Genomic DNA, 27,500 nt, shown 5'->3' on the forward strand with positions numbered 1-27,500 from the left:
ATCAGAACGGATCTTCTGAATATTTAACGTTGAGTTGAGATTTTCTTCGTTTACCTTTCACCAATGCTAGCATGGATAGTTCTGCTTCGGTTCAGAGTCTGTGGTAAACTTACCGCCCGGTGTTCTTCGTCTTAAAGTGACACTAAATACGTTTTAATCGTTATTTGACATAATTTGTGACAACAGTTGTTTAGCATGGAGAGCTAGCATGTGGCTACCTGCTCCATAGTCAACGTGTCGTAGCTAGCTGTTGAGGAAACGGACGTTCTTCAGGAAGACGAACTCCATCGTTGCGTTCCTGCTGACGATGGAAACGCTTTGACACCTTTTGGCCTCCGGCTCTTCGTCCCGTCAGTCGGGGTGGATGGACGCCGTCCCCATCAGCCCCGTCACTCGTCCCTCCCCCCCTCCACCATCCTGTACGTCTGTCTGCAGGACGAGGGCAGCGCCACCGGCCACGAGAACACGATGGGAACCGTCGTCTGGACGTTCCTCTCCAGGAAGTTGAAGATCGGGTTCCACCACGTCCTGGACAGGAAGTTGTTGGGAGCCCGACGAAGCGCCTGAACACAAAGAAACTCCACATGAAGGTACAGTTTAAACTGAGACCCAAACTTATTGGATTTAATGGTTTCATTCAATGTTCCAGTGAAACGTCACGATGTTTGGATGATTTTCTATCGTGAGATTAAACAGAAGGATCGAAGTGTTTCTGTGAAGTGACGTAATATTTAGTTGGAAAGTCTAAGAGCCCATTAAAAACTAAAAACTAAAAAAAACACAAGAAATAGACTCAAAATGAAAGAAACTCACAAAACAAACAAAAACAACTTAAGAAAACAAACAACAACCTAATAACACACAAAATGACCTTAAAACAAACGAGAACGAGTCCTAAACAAACAAAAATGACCTCACAGCAAACAAAAGAAAATGATTCTCCGGTCGTGTCGCTGGTCCGTTTGAGAACTGATGGAGAAACGTTGACTTCACGTGTTACACTGAAGATGCTACTTCCTGTTTCTTTGAGGTTCCTGTTCATCTGCTCTGGAGCCGTTTGACGTTTTTATTTGGTGAAATTCTGCTCTGATTAGTGGAAATAAAGGTATAAAAAAACAGCTGAAAGGCCTGCAGGTGTACTTACAGCCAGCAGGGGGCGGTATGAGGGCATATATATATATATATATGTATATATATATATATACATATACACATATATATATATGTGTGTGTGTGTGTGTGTGTGTGTGTGTCCACCCACGTGTGTGTTGGCCATGGTGTGGTACCACCAGAAGGTCCTGGTGGTGACGAAGTATCCGATCACCACGTCGATGCTGTAGTGGTCGTGAGCGATGAGGATGCAGACGACTCCGGAGGCGCTGAGCAGCCAGCAGAACCAGCGGTACCACCACATCCAGCCCGGGGAGTCTACACACACACACACACACACACACACACACACACACACACACACACACACACACACACGGTATGAACACACTCCTCAGGCGTTGTGTTTTCATGTTTCTGTTCATGCGACCAGTCTTCCTCCAAACATCAGTTTTAAAAGGTTCAGATTCTTGTGAACGGCGTCAAACAATCAAATCTGCTTCTGACAATTATGTTCTTCACAATTTGTGTTATTTTTTATCAGTCTGGTGATTCTGGAGGAAGAAAAGCGTCTTTGAAGATTCGCCAAATTCATTTTAATGCTTCATAAGACCTTTTCAAAGCCACCTATTAAACCCCATTTATAAGACAAACAACACAGCCCACAATTATTTATGACAATTTAATCACATTCTTATCAGAACTCTTCATTTATATAACTATAATTCCTGCTCATATAAATAGTGATGAAGTTGTAGCTCCAGGGATCGTTTAAAGTTCAAAATAAGACAACTTGTGAAACAGAAATGAATGTGATCAATGTCTGAAGCTTTTATACTGATCCAAGGAATCCACAGAAAACAAGATTCTTTCTTCTACGCTGAAGAAGAAAGTAAAAGCTGAAGACCAAGAAACCTCTGAACGTGATAATGAAACGGGAGTTTGAGCAGCAGCAGCGCTGAACGGTGAACTCACACTCTTGGATGAAGAGGTAGGACAGCGTCAGCATGACGGTGTGACCGCTGTACAGGAAGTCTCCACACATCAGGTGAGTGCCTGTCAGAGATAAACCTGAACAAACAAACAAACAAACAAACAAACAAACAAACATCACTAATCCATCACAACAAACATTCCCCACTCCGCTGACAACTCTCTCACTCTCTCTCTCTAACTCTCTCACTCACTCTCTCTCTCTCTCTCTCTCTCTCTCTCTCACACTCTCTCTAACTCTCTCACTCTCTCACACTCTCTCTAACTCTCACTCACTCTCTCTCTCTCTCTCTCTCTCTCTCACACTCTCGCTAACTCTCTCACTCTCTCACACTCTCTCTAACTCTCTCTCTCACTCTCTCTCTAACTCACTCTAACTCTCTCTCTAACTCTCACTCTCTCTCACTCACTCTCTCACTCTAACTCTCACTCTCTCTCTCACTCTCTCTCTAACTCACTCTAACTCTCTCTCTAACTCTCACTCTCTCTCTCACTCTCTCTCTAACTCACTCTCTCACTCTAACTCTCACTCTCTCTCTCACTCTCTCTAACTCTCTCTCCCTAACTCACTCTCTCACTCTAACTCTCTCTCTCTCTCTCACTCTCTCTAACTCACTCTCTCACTCTAACTCTCACTCTCTCTCTAACTCTCTCACACTCTCTCTCACTCACTCTCTCTCTCTCTCTCTCTCTCTCTAACTCTCTCACTCACTCTCTCGCTCACTCTCTCTAACTCTCTCTCTCTCTCTCTAACTCACTCTAACTCTCTCTCTAACTCTCACTCTCTCTCTGACTCTCTCTCTAACTCACTCTAACTCTCACTCTCTCTCTCTCTCTAACTCTCTCTCTCTAACTCACTCTCTCACTCTAACTCTCTCTCTCTCTCACTCTCTCTAACTCTCTCTCTCACTCTCTCTCTAACTCACTCTCTCACTCTAACTCTCACTCTCTCTCTGACTCTCTCTCACTCTCTCTAACTCTCTCTCTCACTCTCTCTCTAACTCTCTCACACTCTCTCTCTCTCTAACTCTCTCACTCTCTCTCTCTCTCTCTCTCTCTCTCACACTCTCTCTAACTCTCTCACTCACTCTCTCTCTCTAACTCTCTCTCTCACTCTCTCTCTAACTCTCTCTCTCTCTAACTCTCTCACTCACTCTCTCTCTCTGACTCTCTCTAACTCTCTCTCTCTAACTCTCTCACTCACTCTCTCTCTCTGACTCTCTCTAACTCTCTCTCTAACTCTCTCTAACTCTCTCTCTCTCTAACTCACTCTCTCTAACTCTCTCTCTCTCTAACTCTCTCTCTCTCTCTCTCTCTCTAACTCACTCTCTAACTCTCTCACTCACTCTCTCTCTAACTCTCTCTCTCTCTCTCTCTCTCTAACTCACTCTCTAACTCTCTCACTCACTCTCTCTCTAACTCTCTCTCTCTCTCTAACTCACTCTCTAACTCTCTCACTCACTCTCTCTCTAACTCTCTCTCTCTCTCTCTCTCTCTAACTCACTCTCTAACTCTCTCTCTCTCTCTCTCTCTCTCTCTCTCTCTAACTCTCTCTCTAACTCTCTCACTCACTCTCTCTCTAACTCTCTCTCTCTCTCTCTCTCTCTAACTCACTCTCTCACACTCTCTCTAACTCTCTCTCTCACTCTCTCTCTAACTCACTCTAACTCTCTCTCTAACTCTCACTCTCTCTCACTCACTCTCTCACTCTAACTCTCACTCTCTCTCTCACTCTCTCTCTAACTCACTCTAACTCTCTCTCTAACTCTCACTCTCTCTCTCACTCTCTCTCTAACTCACTCTCTCACTCTAACTCTCACTCTCTCTCTCACTCTCTCTAACTCTCTCTCTCACTCTCTCTAACTCTCTCTCTCTAACTCACTCTCTCACTCTAACTCTCTCTCTCTCTCTCTCACTCTCTCTAACTCACTCTCTCACTCTAACTCTCACTCTCTCTCTAACTCTCTCACACTCTCTCTCACTCACTCTCTCTCTCTCTCTCTCTCTCTCTCTCTAACTCTCTCACTCACTCTCTCGCTCACTCTCTCTAACTCTCTCTCTCTCTCTCTAACTCACTCTAACTCTCTCTCTAACTCTCACTCTCTCTCTGACTCTCTCTCTAACTCACTCTAACTCTCACTCTCTCTCTCTCTCTCTAACTCTCTCTCTCTAACTCACTCTCTCACTCTAACTCTCTCTCTCTCTCACTCTCTCTAACTCTCTCTCTCACTCTCTCTCTAACTCACTCTCTCACTCTAACTCTCACTCTCTCTCTGACTCTCTCTCACTCTCTCTAACTCTCTCTCTCACTCTCTCTCTAACTCTCTCACACTCTCTCTCTCTCTAACTCTCTCACTCTCTCTCTCTCTCTCTCTCTCACACTCTCTCTAACTCTCTCACTCACTCTCTCTCTCTAACTCTCTCTCTCACTCTCTCTCTAACTCTCTCACACTCTCTCTCTCTCTAACTCTCTCACTCACTCTCTCTCTCTGACTCTCTCTAACTCTCTCTCTCTAACTCTCTCACTCACTCTCTCTCTCTGACTCTCTCTAACTCTCTCTCTAACTCTCTCTAACTCTCTCTCTCTCTAACTCACTCTCTCTAACTCTCTCTAACTCTCTCTCTCTCTAACTCTCTCTCTCTCTCTCTCTCTCTAACTCACTCTCTAACTCTCTCACTCACTCTCTCTCTAACTCTCTCTCTCTCTCTCTCTCTCTAACTCACTCTCTAACTCTCTCACTCACTCTCTCTCTAACTCTCTCTCTCTCTCTAACTCACTCTCTAACTCTCTCACTCACTCTCTCTCTAACTCTCTCTCTCTCTCTCTCTCTCTAACTCACTCTCTAACTCTCTCTCTCTCTCTCTCTCTCTCTCTCTCTCTAACTCACTCTCTAACTCTCTCACTCACTCTCTCTCTAACTCTCTCTCTCTCTCTCTCTCTAACTCACTCTCTAACTCTCTCTCTCTCTCTCTCTCTCTCTCTCTCTCTCTCTAACTCTCTCTCTGACTCTCTCTCTCACTCTCTCTAACTCTCTCTCTCTCTAACTCACTCTCTAACTCTCTCACTCACTCTCTCTCTAACTCTCTCTCTCTCTAACTCACTCTCTAACTCTCTCACTCACTCTCTCTCTAACTCTCTCTCTCTCTCTCTCTCTCTCTCTCTCTCTCTCTAACTCTCTCTCTGACTCTCTCTCTCACTCTCTCTAACTCTCTCATGCTGACAGGTCACGTGACCTTTAACCAACCAAAATCTTGTCAGTTTATCGTTGGGACCAAGTAAAACGTTCGTACTCAATGGAAATGGACATCCAAAATTAGTGTCACCGACTGTATCTGACCGAATGTGAAATCTGGACAAATGGATGGGACGGACGTGAGGACGGAGTCCCTTTTGACCCCGAAGACTTAACCAGTTCGTCGTTCCCGAGAATGGGAATACGTGAGGTCACTGGGCCCTCGACCTTTGACCCCTCAAAGGCTAATCACTTGTTTCTTGGGTCCAAGTGAACATTTGTGTCAAAAGTGTTCCTGAGATATTGTGTCCACGACAATGAGACGGACGGACGGACGGACAACTTGAAGACTTAAAGCGGAGGGCTGACGGGGAATTATGTGCGTGTAGAAACAGCTGGACGTTGGGATGTTACCTCCTCCTGAGATCAGCCGGAGAATCCTCCATATTTTCCCCGTGGAGTCGTTGTACAGCTGCAGAGACAAACGGACCGTTGAGTGACGGCCGAGCTGACGGAGGGGAACGGTTGCGTGTTCACGTACCTTTGGAGCGCAGACCATGTGTTTCCCCGGCACCGGCAGCGTGGTGATGTACATGGTGACGCAGCGATACATGTAAAGAGTCCCGATGAGGAAGAAACACCGGCGACCCACGATCGCCCTGCAGAGACAATGAACAGGAACATACGGAGCCACGTGTTGGACATCCCGTCAAGAGGATCGATGGAACCTTCATTCTTAAAGTTCAGGTAAATATACAAATATGTTTAAAGAGCGTTCCTGAACGCAGCACGGTGCTGCACACGGAGCAGCAGGATCAACGACCTCCATCAGGAAGTGTTCAGAGTTCATCATCATCACCGAGTTCCTCACGTTAACGTGACCTCTGACCTCTGATACCTGAACATTAGTGACATCACCGTGGAAACCTGAAACGTGCGAATCACCGTGCTGCGTTCAGGAACACTCTGTAAACCTAAAGACTCGGCGTGGGATTAGAACCAGTAGAACATGTCACATCTGCGAGTCGTACTTGTGCTTGAGGAAGATCCACTGGATGAACCAGAGTCCGACCAGGATCAGCCCGTTGACCTCGGTGACGGTGAAGGCCCAGGGAACCCGGTCCACGTAGTCGAAGAACTTGTCGGGCAGCGGCGGGCTCACCGACTTGTCCGGCACCCTCTCGTGGATGACGGTGATGACGACGGTGGTGAAGACGAGGTTGAAGAGGGCGTAGAGGAAGGCCACGGCGGTCTTCCACCACTCCTTGGGCAGGCGGTTGGCGCGCTCCTCCTGCACGGTGATCTTCACGTAGTCGCAGTGACGCCGCAGGCCGCTGCTCAGAGACCGGATCAGCTGGTTCTGCTTCAACACGTTGCTCAGCTTGCTGCGTTGGTGTTCGCTTTGGCCGTCGACGGCGTCGGCGGGTGGCGACGGCGTGGACGCCGGGCGGGTCGGGTTGCCGTTGGCAACCCTCAGAGGATGAGGAGGCGTCGGGGGACTCGTTGTGGTCACGTTGGCTTCCACGTGGAGCCGGACATCATCGTCGTCCTGGATCAGTTCGGACGCCGCCATCGATCCCGTCTAATCGATTCTTTGATCAGTCGGAAAGTTTCATCGGTTCGTCGAAAACAACGAGCTTCGCTTTTGTTCCAGAACCAGCTCTCCACGGTTTCACCGGTTCAATCCGGTACCAGCGATCAAAAGGTCCGTATCAGTCTTTCAGTGGCAGTGACGGAGCCGTTTGGTCAGATCATCGACGACAGATCAATCAACATCAACGGTCACAGAGGAGGCACGTGATTGGTCGAGGTGACTCAGGACAAACCTGAAAAAACACAAACATGTTTGTTTACTTTGAGACACGATGAAGAAATCTTCAGGTTGTTTGAGATGACACATCTTTCTGAAGTTGATCATAAACTAAGATCAACATTCCCCAGATAAAGTTTTCTCCTTCTAAACCAGACTTGATTTACATATCAACATTTTTTTCCTGCATCCTGAAGAACTCTCTTTCCATTCCCTGAGGTTTATATTCAACATTATTATTGTTAGATGGCCACATTTTCTTCAACTTCCAAACCTTCACTCTGTAACCCGGTTCTTTAATGTGCTGTGTTTGAGAGCAGCAGCTGTGTAACCCTGTAAACCTCAATCACTAAATTAAAGGAATTCTTAATGGAGTTCTGAACTGCACACCTGCCCCGAACTCTGCTGCACTCTCAGGCAGGAATTCACTTATCTGTGCAAGTCAATCGCGTTCAGGCAGACACACACACACACACACACACACACACACACACACACACACACACACACACACACACACACACACACACACACGTGTTTGACTTTGAGTAACCTGAGGGACAGACACACCCACACAAACACTCACATCCTGTTAACACTCACTCAAACAAGTCCGACAGCATCGACCTGCGTCGTCATCGTCAAACAGCAAGAAGACTGTTTCTATCTGGTTTCTTCTTTGGAGAGTTTTAACATCATTTGTGGACGCAGCGATGAACTGTGTTCACAGACGATGGTTTTCACAAGTGTTCCTGAGCCCATGCAGTGATTTCCACTCCAGAATAGTGTGTTTTTAATGCAGTGCTGCCTGAGGGCCGAAGATCATGATTACACCCAATCACATTACTGATCAGTTGCCATGGGAACATAATTAGTTGTGAGATGTTCCACCAGAAGTTTTTTATTTTCGCCTAACACAACCTGTCCAGCCGTTAACACGCCTTTAACACGCTGTTAACACGCCTTTAACACACCGTTAACACGCCATTAAACACGCCTTTAACACACCGTTAACACGCCGTTTCACACGCCGTTAACACGCCATTAAACACGCCTTTAACACACCGTTAACACGCCTCTAACACACCGTTAACACGCCTCTAACACACCGTTAACACGCCTTTAACACGCTGTTAACACGCCTTTAACACACCGTTAACACGCCATTAAACACGCCTTTAACACACCGTTAACACGCCGTTTCACACGCCGTTAACACGCCTTTAACACGCCGTTAACACGCCTTTAACACACCGTTAACACGCCTTTAACACACCGTTAACACGCCTCTAACACACCGTTAACACGCCTTTAACACGCTGTTAACACGCCTTTAACACACCGTTAACACGCCTCTAACACGCCGTTAACACGCCGTTTCACACGCCGTTAACACGCCTTTAACACACCGTTAACACGCCTCTAACACACCGTTAACACGCCTTTAACACGCTGTTAACACGCCTTTAACACACCGTTAACACGCCATTAAACACGCCTTTAACACACCGTTAACACGCCTTTAACACACCGTTAACACGCCGTTTCACACGCCGTTAACACGCCGTTTCACACGCCGTTAACACGCCTTTAACACACCGTTAACACACCATTAAACACGCCTTTAACACACCGTTAACACGCCTTTAACACACCGTTAACACGCCTTTAACACACCGTTAACACGCCGTTTCACATTCCGTTAAACACGCTATTAACATGTCGTTAACAAACTGTTAAACACGCCGTTTCACACGCCGTTTCACATGCCTTTAACACGCTGTTAACACGCCTTTAACACACCGTTAACACGCCTCTAACACACCGTTAACACGCCGTTTCACACGCCGTTAACACGCCGTTTCACACGCCGTTAACACGCCTTTAACACACCGTTAACACACCATTAAACACGCCTTTAACACGCCGTTTCACATTCCGTTAAACACGCTATTAACATGTCATTAACAAACTGTTAAACACGCCGTTAACACGCCGTTTCACACGCCGTTTCACATGCCTTTAACACATCAGTGCGGGGGGATGTTACACAAATGTGAGGTGTGCGACGTTAAAGCCGCCTACACAAAAACACACGAGACGGACAAGAACTTATATCTGAATCTGTTCCTACATGAATGCAGCCGTCATATATAAATTCATTATTGTATGTTCTGTTTGTTAATCAGTTTATCAGCCAGAAAAAGTAAAAACAGAAATTATTGGTAGCTTCTCCGACGGTCCTTGAAGGACTAACGACAGCCGGATGCTTCAAATCGAAACCAGAGACATCCGATGGAAAACATCTTTGTTCTGCATGTGTCGTTTAAAATGCGTCTGAAGATAAAAACTTGGATCCAGAAACTTGGCGGTTGTTGGACTGAAGAGGAGACATGGAAATGATTATGAAAACAATCCGCCCTGCAGTCAAATGTTCGCTTTTCAAAGCTCAATGCTGCAAAATGTTTTCACTCAGACTCAGTTTAAGTTCAACTCTACAAACTCCTCCGTGACGCCTTCAAATGTTCATGTCTTTGTTTAAAGAGCGTCACGAACACGTCACCGTAACGCCACAGCGGTAGAATAAAAACTGAATTTTGTGCTCTGAGGTCACATCCTGTTTACGGAGCAACAGAAATGAACCTAATCGAGTTACAAGCATGAGAATTCAATTTCCCCCAATAACAGCTGAGGCTGCGAGCAGCAAACCCATCAGGAGGAGAGGGAATATCTTCAGGATGAGTTACTTGTTGATTCATTTTCTGATTGGTGGAAATCAGAAAACAGTAAAAAAAAAAAGAAAAGAAAAAAAAAAGAAAGATGTCTGTCATTAATTCAGGAGCTAATGTTGACGTCTTTAGGTTTTAAACTGAGGAAATATCAAGTTTTTAAAGAAATAAAACATGTTGAGAACCACTCACCTGATCAAACACCTGTCAAATAGTTGATTGAACTCAATAAGAGAAAAAAAAACTAGATTTATTTCATTATTAAATGCAACAGAAAGTTCATAACCCCTCACAGTAAGTGAAGAACATCTGCTAGTCGAATTTCAAATTAAAAGATTGTAGGAAAAGTCGTTGACTGATAGATTAAATCCCTCAATTTGTTTCAGTAATAAATGGTAACAACAAAAATGTTCCATTTAATCGTGTTTATGTCTTAAAATGACATTAAAAGTAAAGCATGTGTAACACTGGAATCATCTAATTGAATCTTAACCAGATAATGATTCAATTAACTTAAATAACTACAGGAAAATGAATAAATTGTTTCAACAAAAAATAAAAGTAATTTTAAAAAAAATGAGTTTTTTTTATTTTTTTAAAGTTTTATATGACAAAAGAGAAGTCACGTTAAAACTATCAAACACTCCGTTTATGTTAAAACATTATGTCACGAAAAAGTAGAAGTTTTCCGCGAGGATTGTTTAGGGATTTTTAGCCAATAATTAATCCCAACTTGGCCCGATCAGTCATTTTACCAATAAATAAAAAGAGGGCGTAACCTTCTAAAAACTATCGATCTGCAGATCGATTAATCGAGTCCTGCTTTAAACGTACATGTAAATGAAATGCGGTGCTTCAGTAAACGTGTGCAGCTGCCGAGTCCTTCATTTTGTTGAGGACGACGTCAACAGGAACTCACCTGTCGGATGGTGTGCGACACCAGGTACAACCAGCGCCACAAAATGCCCGTTACTGCGCGGGAAGGTGAATAAAAACAAACTCACCGGTTTGGATGCAGAGTTTCACTTCGTATCCTCAGAAATCTTCACTTTTTCTTCCTCAGATCCTCCTCTTCCTCCTCTTCCTCCTCTTCACTGTGAACGCGGGTTGTCGGTGTGAGCGCGAGCCTGTGTGCTGGAGGAGAAGCCCCGCCCGTCCCCTCGCGCTGTCCACACTCCAAATATGGACCGGCAACTTCCGCCGGTATCCGGGCCCCGCCCTGCTGACTCACCTGAGATCGATCTGATTCGGGAAACGTCAGAAGTACGGCAGCCCGTTCATGACAAAAAGAGATGAAAAAACAGGAACGATGCTAAAAATGATTTTACTTAGTTTACTTAAGATAAAAATATTCCTTCGTAATCAAATATTTTACAGTCTAAATAAATACATGTAAACTTTACAGCTCATAATACTGACATATAATGTTGAGTTTCATTAAAAAATTTAAATTATGACTGAAGTATTAAGATTATTTATGACCTTGTGATGAATTTTTTTAATACATGTATTCAGCGCTGAATAAAAATACCGTTATTAAACGTTATTTCCTGCCTCGGGCGTAGTCGTACAAACCTTGAATTTACTGAACAGATTAAATTATTGTCGCACATTGTAAATTTGAAATTTAACCGCGAGAGTTTGTATCTGGACAGTTTTGACTGACATAAATAAAACATGTCATGAATGAGCAGCCGCTATAATCACAGAGAAAAGACCTGAAAATGACTCAAATTCATTTATAATTAACTTTAAAATAAGGCTCAGATCTACATGTGATTTCAATCAAACATTTATCGGCCTAAATCTTTCACACTAATTGATAATTTTTTTAATTTTTCTATCTGTTGCATCATGTGAGGAATTTAAACGTTAACAGAGAACTACGAGACCCTTTAACTTATTTAAATACATTAATTTTTAGTAAAATTTCCTGCCAATATTTAAAAGACTGAGGTCGTTTGTTAAATACTGACTAACACCTGTATTTAAAAGACTTCATGTTTTTAGGTTTATTGTTTATTTGTTGATGTGAATGGGACACAAACAAACAAAGAAAGAGCTTTAAATAATTGCATTTAGATATTTACATGAGTATCATTTGTACAATATGGATTAAAATCTTTGTTCGTCCCTCGTTCGTCTGACTTTAATTTCTCCAGCCGCTGATTCACATCTGATTACTGTGTTAATGCCTCGAACTGATCTGTTAATCATGAACTGAAACGTTTGAGCAGTGAAATAAAGGAGAGTTTGTGAGCTCTTTGTGGCTGACTGGGGTTGTAGTACCGCTTTGTTCCACTAGAGGGAACAACAAAATCATCTACAACAAAACCCCAAAACACAAAGGAAGAAATCAAATCCTCCAAATGTAAATAAATAAACACATTCTCCCAAAAAACAAAACAACAGGCCCAAAAATATTGAAATAATAATTAGAATATACATTAATTTAGCCAAATAAACCAAACTGCAGAAATCTGAACCCCTTAAAACTTCTCTTAATTTGTTAAGTTTTTGTCTTTTCAAAATAAAGGACAAATGAAGGGACATCTGGGAACCACATCAGACAGATTTAGATTTTTTTTTCAGGGTTAAATTTATTTAAGTTTATTGTTTTCTCCCCAATGTGTCGCCTGTTTTAGTAAAATGTCCAGATAATATAAAAAGTTTTAGTTGTGCAGCAGACGGACTTACATTTAAAAATATTATTTTATGTTCACAGGAGAAGAAGTGCACGTTGTAATCTTCTGTTATAAAGAATTACATTTTATAAACTTTTTTAGGTACAACCCCGTTTCCAAAAGAGTTGTTACAGGGTCGACAAAGGACTGGAAAAGTTGTGTAGCGCTAAAAAAAAAACACCTGGTGGAACATCTGACAACTAATGAGGTTACCATGGCAACAGATCAGTAACATGATTGGGTATAAAAGATGATTTCAGAGAGACAGAGTCTCTCAGCAGTGAAGATGGGGAGAGGTTCACCACTCTGAAAGACAGTGTTGGAAAATAGTTCAACAATCTAAGAATAATGTTCCTCAACGTAAAACTACGAAGAATTAGTGGATTTCATCGTCTACGGTTCATAATATCATTAAAAGATTCAGAGAATCTGGAGAAATCTCTGAACACAAGGGACAAGGCTGGAAACCAATATTGGATGGTGGTGATCTTCGGGCCCTCAGGCAGCACTGCATTAAAAACACACTATTCTGGAGTGGAAATCACTGCATGGGCTCAGGAACACTTGTGAAAACCATCGTCTGTGAACACAGATGGTTTGTTTACATGTAAAATTAAAACTGGGTTGTAAGATCTAAATCTGAAGTAACTGTCTGGAGTATCAAGGGACATGAAATAGAAACAGTCATTAAAACTATTAAACGATGCAGCACTGTTTGTTTTATCGCCATTTGAAGTGGCAGCGTTTTTCCGCTGGTCAACGTGTCTTCACTCTTGTTCTGGGGGTTTAAAAAGGGGCGGTGTTTGACCTTTAACCTCCATCTGAGAGATGGAAGCAGACAGCTGACAGACAGCGAGGCGAACACTCTCTCTCTGTGAGCTTTCTGTCTCCGACATGGACAACGCCGACAACCTGTTTCCTCCCAGGTACAAATCTCATTATTCTGGATGTGTTTGAGGTGATAGGACGGATCCGGACCTCCTGGAGGTCGTTTAGAGGTCAATACGGCCGCTGTCCTGGTTTTTAAACCCCAACAGCTGCAAACACTTTGTGTTTCATTGCTCTGTCGGAGATTTTCTTTTTCACTTATTTCTCTTATTTCACTGATTTTATTTAAATTTTTTAAAGAAAACACTGAATTGAATATTTGAGTGTTTGACTTTGTTTTGATGCATGACGACGTGATTATTTGACTGTTTTTAAAGGTTTTTGAGCAGCAGGTTGAAGTTCAGTCGGGACATTTTGAAGTTGAAGTTTTCTCTTTAAATAATGAATCCATTTCTTATACATTTTTCAACTCTATTATTTAAATAGTTGTCAATGTTTTCGTGTGTGTGTGTGTGTGTGTGTGTGTGTGTGGGTGTGTGTGTGTGTGTGTGTTGTACCAGCTCTTGCTATTTATAGCAGTAGCCCGACTGCAGCTGCTGTACATTTCAGTTGTGTAGCAGCTGCTGTGTGTGTGTGTGTGTGTGTGTGTGTGTGTGTGTGTGTGTGTGTGTGTGTGTGTGTGTGTGTGTGTGTGTGTGTGAGTGTGTGTGTGTGTGTGTGTGTGTGGATTCTGTTCTTAAAGGAGAGTTTCCCTTCAATAACGTAAGTGGCAGTCAAGTGTTTGTGTATGTAAATGTTCACAGCTGACGGTGCGTCAGTTACTTTTTCATTATGTAAATGTTTCAGTGTGTGTGTGTGTGTGTGTGTGTGTGTGTGTGTGTGTGATATCATCTATCTAAACTTCAGTGACGCCTGTTTCGATGCTTTCATGACTCCCTTCATGAGGTCTCATCTTTCGTCCTGCTGTCATAAGGACATGTACGTAAACGGAGGTCATGTGACAAACGTCCGAGTCAGCAGTGGTGAACGACCACTTGTGATGTTTCCCTTGAGTTTTAGTATTTCTACCATCGCCATCTTGGTATTCTGCGGCCGGAAGTGACCATATTTGAGTCTGGCTGGAGGGGAGTGACGGGTGGATCTGACTCCATCTGATTGGGCACCCAAGGACACCATGTCCCGCCCACTTATAGCGGAAATCTGACCATCCCCTGTATTATTGTTTGCCCCGCCCTGATTCATTTCACCTGTCCCTCGCGGTCCCCCTCTCATCGGTATATTTTAACGTGTTCTCCTTCCATCTTCGCCAGTTCGTCATTTCGGTTTACCTCTCCGGTCCTGTGCGTTTCTTCAACTTGTTCCTGAACACAAAACAAATTTACAAAAGAACCAAGATGGCCACGGCTGAAATGTTGAACTCGAGGCTTCAAAATGGGCGGCGTCACGGTTTGTTGACGCGTGATTGAGAAGAGTTTAATTTGAGAGTCGGATCCCAAGTTAACTGAGAATTAAATTAAGTTAAATAAGTTCAAGAAAAGTTAACCGGAAACGTCAAGAAAATGTAAATGTTGTAAAACTGTAAATCAAAGCATTAAAATGACCTCATGATCGGATCTGCTTTGAGTGATGCTGCAGTGGGCGGGGCTGAAAAAAGCGCCCGGCTCTGACATGACTGACAGCACGCAAATCAGATGAACAGCGATGTCACCGATCAAACGTTTATATAGATGATATCTGGACACACACACACACTGTGAAATGTCAGAGTTAATTGATGAAGAGACGTTTGTTTGTTTTTTCTAAATCATAACTTCAAAGCACTTCCTGTTTGACGTCTGACTGACAGGTGGATCAGAGCGAGCGCTCACCTGTCGGCTCGTAAGCCCGCATGCACGCAGAGAGATTAACAGTCCGTCTCAGTTTACTCGTTGGTTTGATTGTATGATAAATAATTAAAGACAAACATCTGTTTCTTTCTCCTTTCATGGTGGTGAGGTCGTTCACCTCACGACGAGAAGGTTGTGGGTTCGAACCTCACCTGTTCGCTGCCGCCTCACCTGTTTGTCCGTTTGTCTCTCAGCCTGGAAGCAACGCTGATGAAGCTCGATCCGGATGACGGAGAGCAGATCATGGAGTACTTTAAAACCCACGCCCTGCTGACCAGAGAGAAAGCTCGTAAGAGTGGGGGTGGGGGGCATCTGGGAAGATTTCAGGATCAAATTAACAATCAGGAACTGGTTCATCCCAAAAACACAAAATACGCACAATAAGAGACTACAACTGTAACTTTAATCAGTCATGTCGTACCCAAATGTCCCGACTTTACCGGTCAAACTTTCCGACTTTACTTTCAAAACATCCTGATTGTAAATAAATTAAAATATTAATATTAAGCTTATTTTTGAAATATTAACCCTTTATTTTCACAATATTCTGACATCTTGAAAATTGTGGAAACATGGGCGAAAACACAAACATAATTATTACAGCGCCACCTATGGGTGCAGTTTCCATATTTTGGGAGGATTTCCAACACACCTGCCATCATTTTTCCTGCACACTGACTTTTAGGAATGATAATAATACATGGAACAAAAAACAATATGGTTCCTGCAGCTCGGACCCTTCATAGTAAAATGCAACGCGCCCCCTTGTGGACAATCTGAAGCCTTTATGTTTGTGGGTGTGTGTCAGTCCTGCAGGCGTCCGTCCGCGAGCAGAAGAAACTGCTGGTTGAAAATGGCAAACTGAAGAAGGACATCGAGCAGCTGAAACATCAGCTGCAGGATAAACAGAAGAGACGCAGCGGTACGCTAAACTTATGTTTACTCTGATGACGGTGAATCGGTCATTATTACATGTTTTACAATCTTCTAAAACTCCCTGCGGTCCTCACAGAGACAGAAATACAGACACGCAGAAACACACGGACAGCTGTGGCTCATTTTATTTCCCTCTGAGCTGCTTCAGTGTTGACTGTGGTCACATTTAAATAACAGTCAATTATCCACAGACGGGAATCATTTCTTTAATTTAATAAAAACGTTATTAAGTCAAAACTTTTACCTAAAAGATAACAGCAGCCGCAAACATTAAACTGACCTCTTTGATTTGCTAACGTCGACTCTCTTTCAGCCAAAGCGCTGTTCTCCCAGGCTCCGCCTCCTCAGACTCTTAGCCCCGCCCCAGTCACACCTGTCAATCAAGCTCCCTCCACCGCTGGAGCAACAGCCGCTGTTCCTGCGACTCCCTCCTCTTCCTCACATGATCAGAGGGAGAGGCCGAGCAGGAGGCGGAGAGGAGAGAGGAAAGGTGAGAGGAGGGACTGCAAAGTTCAAGATGGCAGTGAGAGGAGAGAACTGGCTCACCTTCCTCCTGTCTCTCTTAGCTCGTCCCGCCTCAGAGTCTCTCTCTCTGGGGGCGGAGTCACAGATGGACGTGTCACGACTGGACCTGCGGGTCGGACGAATCCTCAGCGTCCGTCGCCACCCGCTGGCAGACGGCATGATGGTCCAGGAGGTGGAGGTGGGAGAAAACGCACCGCGGACCGTCGTCAGCAAACTGGGAGGCAAAACACGGCTGGAGGAGGTAAGAAACTTCATCATCATCATCATCAAACGTCTCACAAAACTTCTCAAAAACTGTCTGTAGTCTTAAAATATATAACTTGTATATTATATACTTTACTATTTTTTCACACCTCCTGTCACGTTTACTAAAACCACTGTAACGATAACTGATCACCTCTCTGCAGCTCCCGGGGTCGCTGGCCGTGTTCCTATGCAACGTCAAGGCCTGTAAACAAAGGGGCGTGGTCTCCAAGGCCCGCCTTCTCTGTTGCTCCGCCTCTGATGACTGCATCGAGCTGTTAGTCCCACCCACAGGCTCCGCCCCTGGAGACAGAGTCACCTTCCTCAACTACCCTGGTAACCATGGTTAAAGCACATAATTGTGAGACAGAGCGAAACAACAAAAACAAACAGCTAATTTCAGATTAATGAACGTATCGTAAATAAATATGATTTAAACGATTTTTATCGTGAAACTGCCAAAAGGGATATTACCTTGTTTTCTAATAGCCTTACATTTGTGATGACACAAAGTCTGTAGTCCCAAATAATATGGAATAAAACCTCCATTTGGGGCCCTGGGCTGCACGTTAGGTAGGCTCGTGATTTAGTCTAGCTAGTAGCAATAGCCCGATTTCAGGCACAACACGTTCCTGCAAAGATTTCACATTAAAAGCCTTGTTAAGAAATTAAAGGTTTCCGTCTGCTGAAGGGCTTTTAATTTGAAATGGATGCAGGAAGTGTTGAGCTTGTTTTAACAGTGTAATGCAGTAACTTTAGGGGCGGATCAAGAGAACTGCAAAAACTTGATTTCCTCTTTTTACTTTCCTCACTCTGAAATACACCAGGGAGAGGAGGACAGCAAGGGACAGATGAAACTAATCAGGGCGGGGCAAACGAGAGAAATGAGACTGGGTCGTTATCTCACCTGTCATGAAGTGTCTCTGTGCTCAGGTGACCCGGACATGGAGCTGCAGTCCAAGCAGAGGATCTGGGAGCTGCTGCAGCCCGACCTGCAGGTGGACTGCAGGGGCGTGGCCAACTACAAGGGCTGCGGGTTCGAGGTGAAGGGCAAGGGGCTGTGCAGGGCCCCCTCACTCACCAACTGCACCATCAGATAGACGCCACAGGGAGGACCCCCGACACAACACACTGACGTCAAGATGTACACCCAGCTACTTTTATTGTGAAAAGCCAACCACATCCTGTAAATGTTACTCCTGTGATTCTGCTGCCACCAAAGTCTGTTCAGAAATGAAGCAATCAAACAAATTAAAAAAATGTCAAATGCTTTGAAATAGATTCTTCAATGCATCGATAACAAATAAATCACTTTTGAGAATTACAAGTATTGAGTCATTATATGCCGTAAACCAACACTAATGAGGAATGGTTTCCAAACTCTTTACAAATGTGTGACTTACAGGAAATCATTTAGCATCAGTTATCTGAGAAAAAGAAGTACATCTGTTTTTACCATTTAAGTTTCTACTGTTCAAGTTTTAACAATGTTTTGAGATTTCTTTGTAAGCTGGTCTGAAAAGATCTCCAGAATCTGAGTCAGAGTGACACCTCTGTCCTGACCGTCAGAGCCCTGTGATGGTTCTTGGCCGAGAGGCGGAGCAGTCGGTCCCTCAGCGGGCGTCCTCTGATTGATGGCCAATCGCAGCTGTTGTCCAAGAACCAGACTCCGCCCCCCGCCTCCTCGGCCACAGTTCTGAGCCAATCAGGGGCCTGGGTGAGGTAGACTGACGGGTGAAGCCCCGCCTCCTCCAGGTGGTCAGTGTGCGTGAGGACGAGTAAGGTGTGATGACGCCATCCTGGACCAAATAGACTCTGAGTGTCAACACACACACACACACACACACACACACACACACACACACACACACACACACACACACAGAAAGTTCGCCACATCAACACGTCCATGAGTGTGTATGTGCAGATGTGTGTGTGTGTGTGTGTGTGTGTGTGTGTGTGTGTGTGTGTGTGTGTGTGTGTGTGTGTGTGTGTGTGTGTGTGTTACCTCCACATGCCGCTGCAGAAGTGCGTCCTCATGCGGGACGTCAGCTCTCACGACGATGGCGAGCACGTGCACGCCCTCAGGGCAGAGCTCGTGCAGGCTTTGTGGGCGGGGCAGCTGAGGGGGCGTGTCGATCACGCTCAGCAGGAGGTCAGACTCCGCCCCCTGTCTTCTGAAATACCTCGGGAAATTTCGGCTGAGGAGCCGACACTCTGTCGTCACGGAAACACCAGAAATGTTCGTGTTTGTTTGGAACTCGTCTCCACCTGCAAGAACAATTCAGCAATTCAACAATTCAAATACCGATTATTTTATTGTGGGATTATGTTTTATGTTTTCAAAGACAAGGAGGAAAAGACAAAAATAATGTTGAGCATGATGAACAAGATTTTTAACCATCAGAAAATGTATTCTGTTTTTGCATGGCGCTACAAGCGTCTATAATTTAACGTGTTTAACTTTCATGAAGCATGTTAAGTAACATACCTCACGTAACACAAGATTGTTTGTTTTTATCCAAATCACGATTTTTTTTTTTGGTTTGACCACGTTTCTCATGCGACACAAACACAGCGAATCAGAGCGCAGTAGGATAATGAGCTGTCAGAATGTTCAGGACTGACCAATCAGAGCATTCCCCACAGAGCTCCTCCCACTCTGCTTGTTGCCCAGCAACAGCACGTTCAAGACCAGGACATTCCGCTCGTCATCGCCTTGGCGACGACCCTGGCCGAGGATTTCAAAGAGGCTGTTTTGGGTTCTGAGATCCATCTGATGACACAAACAAACAAACTTTTACAGTTTTAATGCTGCGCAAATTTTTTACATGAAACTTTTTAAACACGAATGAGTTTTATTTATGAAGTTTTCCTGAAAAACATCAAGTACAAAATGAGGTTTCATATCAACTAGATCTTTAAGCAGTGGAAATGATGACAAAAATGATTCTCAGAAACCTCAGAAAGAAAAGAACCATCTTTTATGTAGTGAAATTATTTGTGCTCAATTTTCGTATCGATCCAACAGAAATGGAAAAATATAAAATACATCAGTCGACATTTAAATATACTATGTTTATTTCTTTGCATGCATCTGAAGAGTATAAAAGAAACTTCCTGCTGAACACCTTAAGAATTATGTTTTATTTAAGACATGGAGGCTGTAAGTTTAGCACCAGCGAGTCTTACCTGCTTCAGCGAACCAGGTGAGACGAACAGAGACACATTTCCTGGATGTGGGAGGATGTGTGTGTGTGTGTGTGTGTGTGTGTGTGTGTGTGTGTGTGTGTGTGTGTGTGTGTGTGTGTGTGTGTGTGTTTCTAGTTAATCTGTAACCACTCCGGCCCGTCTGTCCATCACTCTGCAGGGTTATCAGGTCATAAACGTCCCTCACAGAGACGATGATATCACCTGCTGTCGCTGAATGTTTCGTCAAATAAAACACAATAATCATAAGCTGGTCATCTGTCAGCGTCGACGAGAAGCGGCTCGCTGTGTCGATAAAGTTTGAGTGAAAACTGTCCTCAGGCTGCTGCAGAGAGAAACATCATCATCTGCTCTCAGTTTGTTCTGAAACCTCGCAGATAAGATCTTTTATTACCGACTGCACACACATATTTACCTTTGTGTTCTTGTGAGGACCCTCATTGATGATGCACACATCAGCTTCAAACACTCCTTTAACCCTCGAATGATGGCTTGAACTTCAAACTCTAACATCTCTACATACGTACACGAGGACGATGGAGATATACAGTACATGAACATTTTATTACGTCTGTTTCAGAGCGCGTTATTAACAATAATTTGAGCCGACACAATTTAACTTGACCACAAACCTAGTTGTTCATTAACAATGACTCCATGTGGCAGCTAGCTTCAATCTTTACAAATGGGTTCGTTATCCCAGACGAGCCCCCATTTCTTGTAACCGGCTTGTTCAGGTCACAACAACTAAGAGGCATCCACACTGGAAGAAAACATTTTAATTCAAGCAAGACGCATAATACAAAAACAAAAGGACAGAGAGAATAACGAGAAATCTCGACTTTACGATGTTCCTTTGAGGTTTTTGTAATTTATACAGTTTGACAGGCATTTATAGATGTTGGAAAATGACTTTAGTTCAAATGGATGTTCAGCGTTTTACCAAAGTTGAACATTTTCAAACTTTCAGAAACCAGGAAAAAAACTTTTAGCTTGTCGTCACCGACTGATTTTTATCCTCAATCAGCTGAAAATTCAACATCAGAGCATCAACCAGGGGCGAACGAGAGAACGAGCTGCACTTCATCCATTTTAATCAAACTATCAGAGCAGCAAAACCATGACATCAAGGAAACGAGGAAACACCGGAGGAGGAGTGACGGTGATACAGATGAACAGGGAAGCTGGGAAACACAGCTGGAAGAGTGTGTGTGTGTGTATATGTGTGTGTGTGTGTGTGTGTGTGTATATATGTGTGTGTGTGTGTGTGTGTGTGTGTGTGTGTGTGTGTGTGTGTGTGTGTGTGTGTGTATACGTGTGTGTGTGTATATGTGTGTGTGTGTGTGTGTGTGTTATCTTGATAACAACCATACCCAAAGTAAGGACAGTTCTGCCCGACAGCTATAAATCACATTCTCCCGTCTCTTCGTCAGCGAGCATCCAAAAGATCAAAATCGATTCTCTGAAGGTTTTTTTTGAGAAATTAAATGATTACCATATATGGTCGTACACATCAGCGCATACTTTCATAGCTTCATTTCTACTTGTAGACTTTATGCAAGGGGTGAAAACTTTTACTTAAAAATGGGCATAGTTTCTGGGTTACATTGCATTACATTTCATTTATCTGACTCTTTTATCCAAAGCTACTTACAATAAGTTCATTTCAACCATGAGGGTACAAAACCAGAACAACTAGAATCAAGAAAATACAATTTCTTCCAGAAAGCCAAACTACAAAGTTCTATCAGTAAGTTCTATTTTAAGATACTAAAGTTCTGCTGTTCAAGGTAAAGGAGGAAGAGGTGTGTTTTTAGTTTGTGGTGGAAGATGTTCAGAGTTTCTGCTTCCTGTTGTCGGTGGGAAGCTCATTCTACCATTTAGGAGTCAGGACAGCAAACAGTCGTGATTTTGTACCTTAGTACCTTAAAGTGCAATACCACAATGGGCCACTAGGGGCTGGCTTTAAAAAAAAAAAAAAAAAAAACCTGCCCCTAGTGGTACAGCCTATGACTGTAACGCACAGCTTGTTGTAGTCGTGTTTCTTCTTCCCCAATTCTGGGTTTAGTTCACAAAAACAAAGAAACTGCTGCCACCTTCTGTCTGTCTCTGGTATGACAGGAATATTCCCTTCTTACTGTAGATGATGGCACAAAATATGAACCAATTTCAAGAAAACCTGCTGGTTCTGAGAGCGTCGGTTCCGCAAGACTTTGGGAAATCACATTTAAAACTTCTGATGACCTTTGAAGGATCATAAAAAGTAAGACGGACGAGTTTAAAGGCTGTTAAAACTCTAAAAAGAAGAAAATCTGATAAAACGTTAGTGTCTGAAGTGGAACGTGTTTCCTGACCCACAGGTGTCGTCTGTTTTTCCGTCCAGCATGATGAGGAATCACCCGTCAGAGCTCGAACTCGAAGGTCATGAATGGCGTTTATCTGCAGATCAGGAATCGTTTCCTCGTGCCTCTGCAGGCCCGAAGGAACGTTGGTTGATCTCATCGCCGACCGTCTGCTGCTGGGAAACACATTTCACATTCATGTGGTCCGAACAGATGCACGACTGGAAGACCAGCATGCAAATCTTCTTCACGTTTACACTGAAAGCCGAGAGAGGAACGACAGTCGAAGCTCACGTTTATTAGCGGGACGCTAGCCAGTTAGGCTACTAGCTGCTAGCAAACACAAACAGATCAGTACTGTAAACATTCGGACAGAAATCTCAATGACAAAACAACATGGACAAAAGTGTGAACATTACAACCATTACCATTCCTGCAGGTTTAAAAGACTACTTTTAAAACATCGTAATCAACAAAATGACACCAATTACCAGCCAGAAAGTGTAAACATAGAAACTCTAGTTGAGTTCTTGAATGTTCACTGAAAGCTTCAAATCTGAACTCAAAACAAAGATATTTACTGGAAATCACGTTATTTTACAAACATTATTTAAAAAGTCTAAAAAAAAAAACAACTTTTTGTTATTTTGTATTTTGCCGGAAACCTTCAACCTTCATCATCTGTTACAACTCTACAAGAAACACTGTGGACTCCGCCAAAATAAAACACCAAATTACACATATCTGTGACAGCTACACATCAAAGTGAAAGTTGGACAATAAAAACGGAATAAAATGTTTTTACAATTCTGGATTTCATCTGTATTTTATGAAGTTTAAAGTATATTTAGTGCCTTCGCCGTGTTTGATTTGTTTTCAGAAGACAAATACATGTTTCTGCACAGCGTTGTTTTTCCACAAAATAAAAGCACAGGATTAAAGCTGCTCATATCTGGTTTTCTATAGTAACGCCGTGAGTGGAGTCAAACTGGACTTCAAAGTGGTTTTGGCTCGTCTGGACTCGGAGGAGGAAACCAGATCTGAACACAACAGAGTTTCACACCTCGTGAGTTTCTGAGTCAATGCAGCCCGACAGGAAGCTAATTAGCATGAAGACAGTGGGAGAGAGGAGAGGGAGGAGAGGGGGGAGGAGGGGCTCCTTCCTCCTTCACTTAGTTCTTCTGGCACACGTGAAGTCTCGTCTTCACCGCTGCCGACCACGACTTCGCAGATGACGATGAAAAGGTGGAGGACAGCAGCGAGGAGTGGGGGGAGGAGCGGGAGGAGGAGTTGGAGGAGGAGTGGGGCGAGGAGTCGGGGGGGGGAAGGGGGGGACGATGCGGAGGAGGCCGTGAACCTGGATTTTGCCGCCGCGGCCAGCACAGAAGATGACGAAGGCGAGGAAGATGAGGAAGATGAGGAAGATGAGGACGGCAGAGCTCTGGGGTGTCGCAGCATCCGGCAGCTGAGTCCGTCCCCACAGGTGCACCGCTGGAACAGCTCCAGGCCGTGGTTCCCCTTGCGGCGGTGTCGCGTGCAAACCTGTCCCTCCCGCAACACCGGCTTGCAGATGCGCGTCCAGAAGTGACGAGCGCAGCACAAACCGTCCGAGCAGTCCGACGAGCGCAAGCACGGTTTGCCGACCTCATCTGCAGACGAGCAGAAGGGTGAAGGACGCTTCAGGAAGTAGTTCGGCGTTACAAAGAAAAGAGATCTCACCTTTACTGGAGGACCTTTTGTCCGTCGCCCCTATCTTCCTCCATCCTTTCTTTAGAGAGCGAGGACCGGTGTCTTCCTCGGTGTCGGGGATCCCCGGAGACACAAAACCATCAGGAACACAAGTGTCTGCAAGAGGAACGGAGAGACGTTGGAAACGGGAACTCATCTTCACTCTAGAATTTACAGTGTTTGCTCACAGGTTTAATTTGTGTCCCTCGTGAGACACTCAGTAAAAACTTTAACCTACAAAGTCAAAGTTTTCCCTTTAAAGGAACTGCTGACTCATCATTTCCACACAGGAAGTGATTGAGATTTCCGTGAAGGATGAACTTACTGCTGCTGCAGTGGTTGCCAGGGCAGCACATGCCGTCCCTATGGCAACGCCTCTTCTTCCGACGGCAGGTCTGGCAGCGGGTGAAGGCGGGGCCTCTGGTGGGGGCGTGGCAGTAGCTCCCCTCGCCGCACTGCAGGTCGCTCCTGCACTGGTGGAACTGCAGAGGGAACCGCAGACACGCTACTGTTGATGTTTTAAAACATCGTAATAATCCTGTTGATAAAGTTTTAAAACATCGTAATAATCCTGTTGATAAAGTTTAAAACATCGTAATAATCCTGTTGATAAAGTTTTAAAACATCGTAATAATCCTGTTGATAAAGTTTGAAACATCGTAATAATCCTGTTGATAAAGTTTAAAACATCGTAATAATCCTGTTGATAAAGTTTGGAACGTCGTAATAATCCTGTTGATAAAGTTTTAAAACGTCATAATAATCCCGTTGATAAAGTTTTAAAACATTGTAATAATCCTGTTGATAAAGTTTTAAAACATCGTAATAATCCTGTTGATAAAGTTTTAAAACATCGTAATAATCCTGTTGATAAAGTTTTAAAACATCGTAATAATCCTGTTGATAAAGTTTAAAACATCGTAATAATCCTGTTGATAAAGTTTTAAAACATCGTAATAACCCTGTTGATAAAGTTTTAAAACATCGTAATAATCCTGTTGATAAAGTTTTAAAACATCGTAATAATCCTGTTGATAAAGTTTGAAACATCGTAATAATCCTGTTGATAAAGTTTAAAACATCGTAATAATCCTGTTGATAAAGTTTTAAAACATCGTAATAATCCTGTTGATAAAGTTTGAAACATCGCAATAATCCTGTTGATAAAGTTTTAAAACGTCATAATAATCCCGTTGATAAAGTTTTAAAACATCGTAATAATCCTGTTGATAAAGTTTTAAAACATCGTAATAATCCCGTTGATAAAGTTTTAAAACATCGTAATAATCCTGTTGATAAAGTTTAAAACATCGTAATAATCCTGTTGATAAAGTTTTAAAACATCGTAATAATCCTGTTGATAAAGTTTAAAACATCGTAATAATCCTGTTGATAAAGTTTTAAAACATCGTAATAATCCTGTTGATAAAGTTTAAAACATCGTAATAATCCTGTTGATAAAGTTTTAAAACATCGTAATAATCCTGTTGATAAAGTTTAAAACATCGTAATAATCCTGTTGATAAAGTTTTAAAACGTCATAATAATCCTGTTGATAAAGTTTAAAACATCGTAATAATCCTGTTGATAAAGTTTTAAAACATCGTAATAATCCTGTTGATAAAGTTTAAAACATCGTAATAATCCTGTTGATAAAGTTTTAAAACGTCATAATAATCCTGTTGATAAAGTTTAAAACATCGTAATAATCCTGTTGATAAAGTTTTAAAACATCGTAATAATCCTGTTGATAAAGTTTAAAACATCGTAATAATCATGTTGATAAAGTTTTAAAACATCGTAATAATCCTGTTGATAAAGTTTAAAACATCGTAATAATCCTGTTGATAAAGTTTTAAAACATCGTAATAATCCTGTTGATAAAGTTTGAAACATCGTAATAATCCTGTTGATAAAGTTTGAAACATCGTAATAATCCTGTTGATAAAGTTTTAAAACGTCATAATAATCCCGTTGATAAAGTTTTAAAACATCGTAATAATCCTGTTGATAAAGTTTTAAAACATCGTAATAATCCCGTTGATAAAGTTTTAAAACATCGTAATAATCCTGTTGATAAAGTTTTAAAACATCGTAATAATCCTGTTGATAAAGTTTAAAACATCGTAATAATCCTGTTGATAAAGTTTTAAAACATCGTAATAATCCTGTTGATAAAGTTTAAAACATCGTAATAATCCTGTTGATAAAGTTTTAAAACATCGTAATAACCCTGTTGATAAAGTTTTAAAACATCGTAATAATCCTGTTGATAAAGTTTTAAAACATCGTAATAATCCTGTTGATAAAGTTTGAAACATCGTAATAATCCTGTTGATAAAGTTTAAAACATCGTAATAATCCTGTTGATAAAGTTTTAAAACATCGTAATAATCCTGTTGATAAAGTTTGAAACATCGCAATAATCCTGTTGATAAAGTTTTAAAACGTCATAATAATCCCGTTGATAAAGTTTTAAAACATCGTAATAATCCTGTTGATAAAGTTTTAAAACATCGTAATAATCCTGTTGATAAAGTTTTAAAACATCGTAATAATCCTGTTGATAAAGTTTAAAACATCGTAATAATCCTGTTGATAAAGTTTTAAAACATCGTAATAATCCTGTTGATAAAGTTTAAAACATCGTAATAATCCTGTTGATAAAGTTTTAAAACATCGTAATAATCCTGTTGATAAAGTTTTAAAACATCGTAATAATCCTGTTGATAAAGTTTAAAACATCGTAATAATCCTGTTGATAAAGTTTTAAAACGTCATAATAATCCTGTTGATAAAGTTTAAAACATCGTAATAATCCTGTTGATAAAGTTTTAAAACATCGTAATAATCCTGTTGATAAAGTTTAAAACATCGTAATAATCCTGTTGATAAAGTTTTAAAACGTCATAATAATCCTGTTGATAAAGTTTTAAAACGTCATAATAATCCTGTTGATAAAGTTTTAAAACGTCATAATAATCCTGTTGATAAAGTTTAAAACATCGTAATAATCCTGTTGATAAAGTTTGAAACATCGTAATAATCCTGTTGATAAAGTTTTAAAACATCGTAATAATCCTGTTGATAAAGTTTTAAAACATCGTAATAATCCTGTTGATAAAGTTTAAAACATCGTAATAATCCTGTTGATAAAGTTTTAAAACATCGTAATAATCCTGTTGATAAAGTTTAAAACATCGTAATAATCCTGTTGATAAAGTTTTAAAACATCGTAATAAT

At 42.2% G+C, this 27,500-nt stretch overlaps 4 protein-coding genes across 6 annotated transcripts in view; 1 reads left to right on the forward strand and 3 right to left on the reverse strand.

The window, feature by feature from the left end:
• Positions 1-10,982, reverse strand: part of LOC138214171 (phosphatidylcholine:ceramide cholinephosphotransferase 2-like) — an 11,245-nt gene extending 263 nt beyond the window's left edge. The window contains exons 1-7 of one of the 2 annotated variants that reach the window (XM_069175556.1): positions 10,880-10,982; positions 6,368-7,162; positions 5,878-5,995; positions 5,751-5,808; positions 2,086-2,181; positions 1,262-1,428; positions 1-563 (exon numbers count right to left, since the gene is read on the reverse strand). The exon at positions 1-563 is cut by the window's left edge and continues 263 nt beyond it. In XM_069175556.1, the coding sequence (XP_069031657.1) occupies positions 390-563; positions 1,262-1,428; positions 2,086-2,181; positions 5,751-5,808; positions 5,878-5,995; positions 6,368-6,909 (1,155 nt within the window). In that variant the 5' untranslated portion in view covers positions 6,910-7,162; positions 10,880-10,982 and the 3' untranslated portion in view covers positions 1-389. Of the gene's footprint in view, positions 564-1,261; positions 1,429-2,085; positions 2,182-5,750; positions 5,996-6,367; positions 7,163-10,879 lie in introns of both variants that reach the window. The other variant, XM_069175555.1, reaches the window with a different exon arrangement.
• A 2,406-nt stretch (positions 10,983-13,388) lies between these two features.
• Positions 13,389-18,298, forward strand: aimp1b (aminoacyl tRNA synthetase complex interacting multifunctional protein 1b). 2 transcript variants are annotated; one of them, XM_069175559.1, is made up of 7 exons: positions 13,389-13,485; positions 15,468-15,562; positions 16,082-16,195; positions 16,523-16,699; positions 16,776-16,975; positions 17,142-17,313; positions 17,911-18,298. In XM_069175559.1, the coding sequence occupies exons 1-7, from the start codon at positions 13,454-13,456 to the stop codon at positions 18,075-18,077; spliced, it is 957 nt and encodes a 318-aa protein (XP_069031660.1). In that variant the 5' UTR covers positions 13,389-13,453; the 3' UTR covers positions 18,078-18,298. The 2 variants fall into 2 exon arrangements, with proteins under 2 accessions (XP_069031660.1, XP_069031661.1); XM_069175560.1 differs by lacking the exon at positions 13,389-13,485 and adding an exon at positions 14,103-14,149.
• A 218-nt stretch (positions 18,299-18,516) lies between these two features.
• Positions 18,517-19,753, reverse strand: LOC138214128 (GTPase IMAP family member GIMD1-like). Its single transcript, XM_069175495.1, has 3 exons — positions 19,606-19,753; positions 18,986-19,248; positions 18,517-18,792 (listed from the first exon to the last, which is right to left on the reverse strand). The coding sequence occupies exons 1-3, from the start codon at positions 19,751-19,753 to the stop codon at positions 18,517-18,519; spliced, it is 687 nt and encodes a 228-aa protein (XP_069031596.1).
• Positions 19,754-23,475: 3,722 nt separating this feature from the next.
• LOC138214129 (dickkopf-related protein 2-like) overlaps positions 23,476-27,500 on the reverse strand; it is a 5,436-nt gene continuing 1,411 nt past the window's right edge. The window contains exons 2-5 of the mRNA XM_069175496.1: positions 24,583-24,739; positions 24,249-24,374; positions 23,887-24,178; positions 23,476-23,569 (exon numbers count right to left, since the gene is read on the reverse strand). Coding sequence (XP_069031597.1) covers positions 23,476-23,569; positions 23,887-24,178; positions 24,249-24,374; positions 24,583-24,739 — 669 coding nt within the window. The remainder of the gene's footprint in view (positions 23,570-23,886; positions 24,179-24,248; positions 24,375-24,582; positions 24,740-27,500) is intronic.

The sequence above is a fragment of the Embiotoca jacksoni genome, unplaced genomic scaffold (genome assembly GCF_022577435.1).
Source record: "Embiotoca jacksoni isolate LCO1_2020_lvr unplaced genomic scaffold, fEmbJac1.0.p SCAF_68, whole genome shotgun sequence".
NCBI lineage: Eukaryota > Metazoa > Chordata > Actinopteri > Embiotocidae > Embiotoca > Embiotoca jacksoni.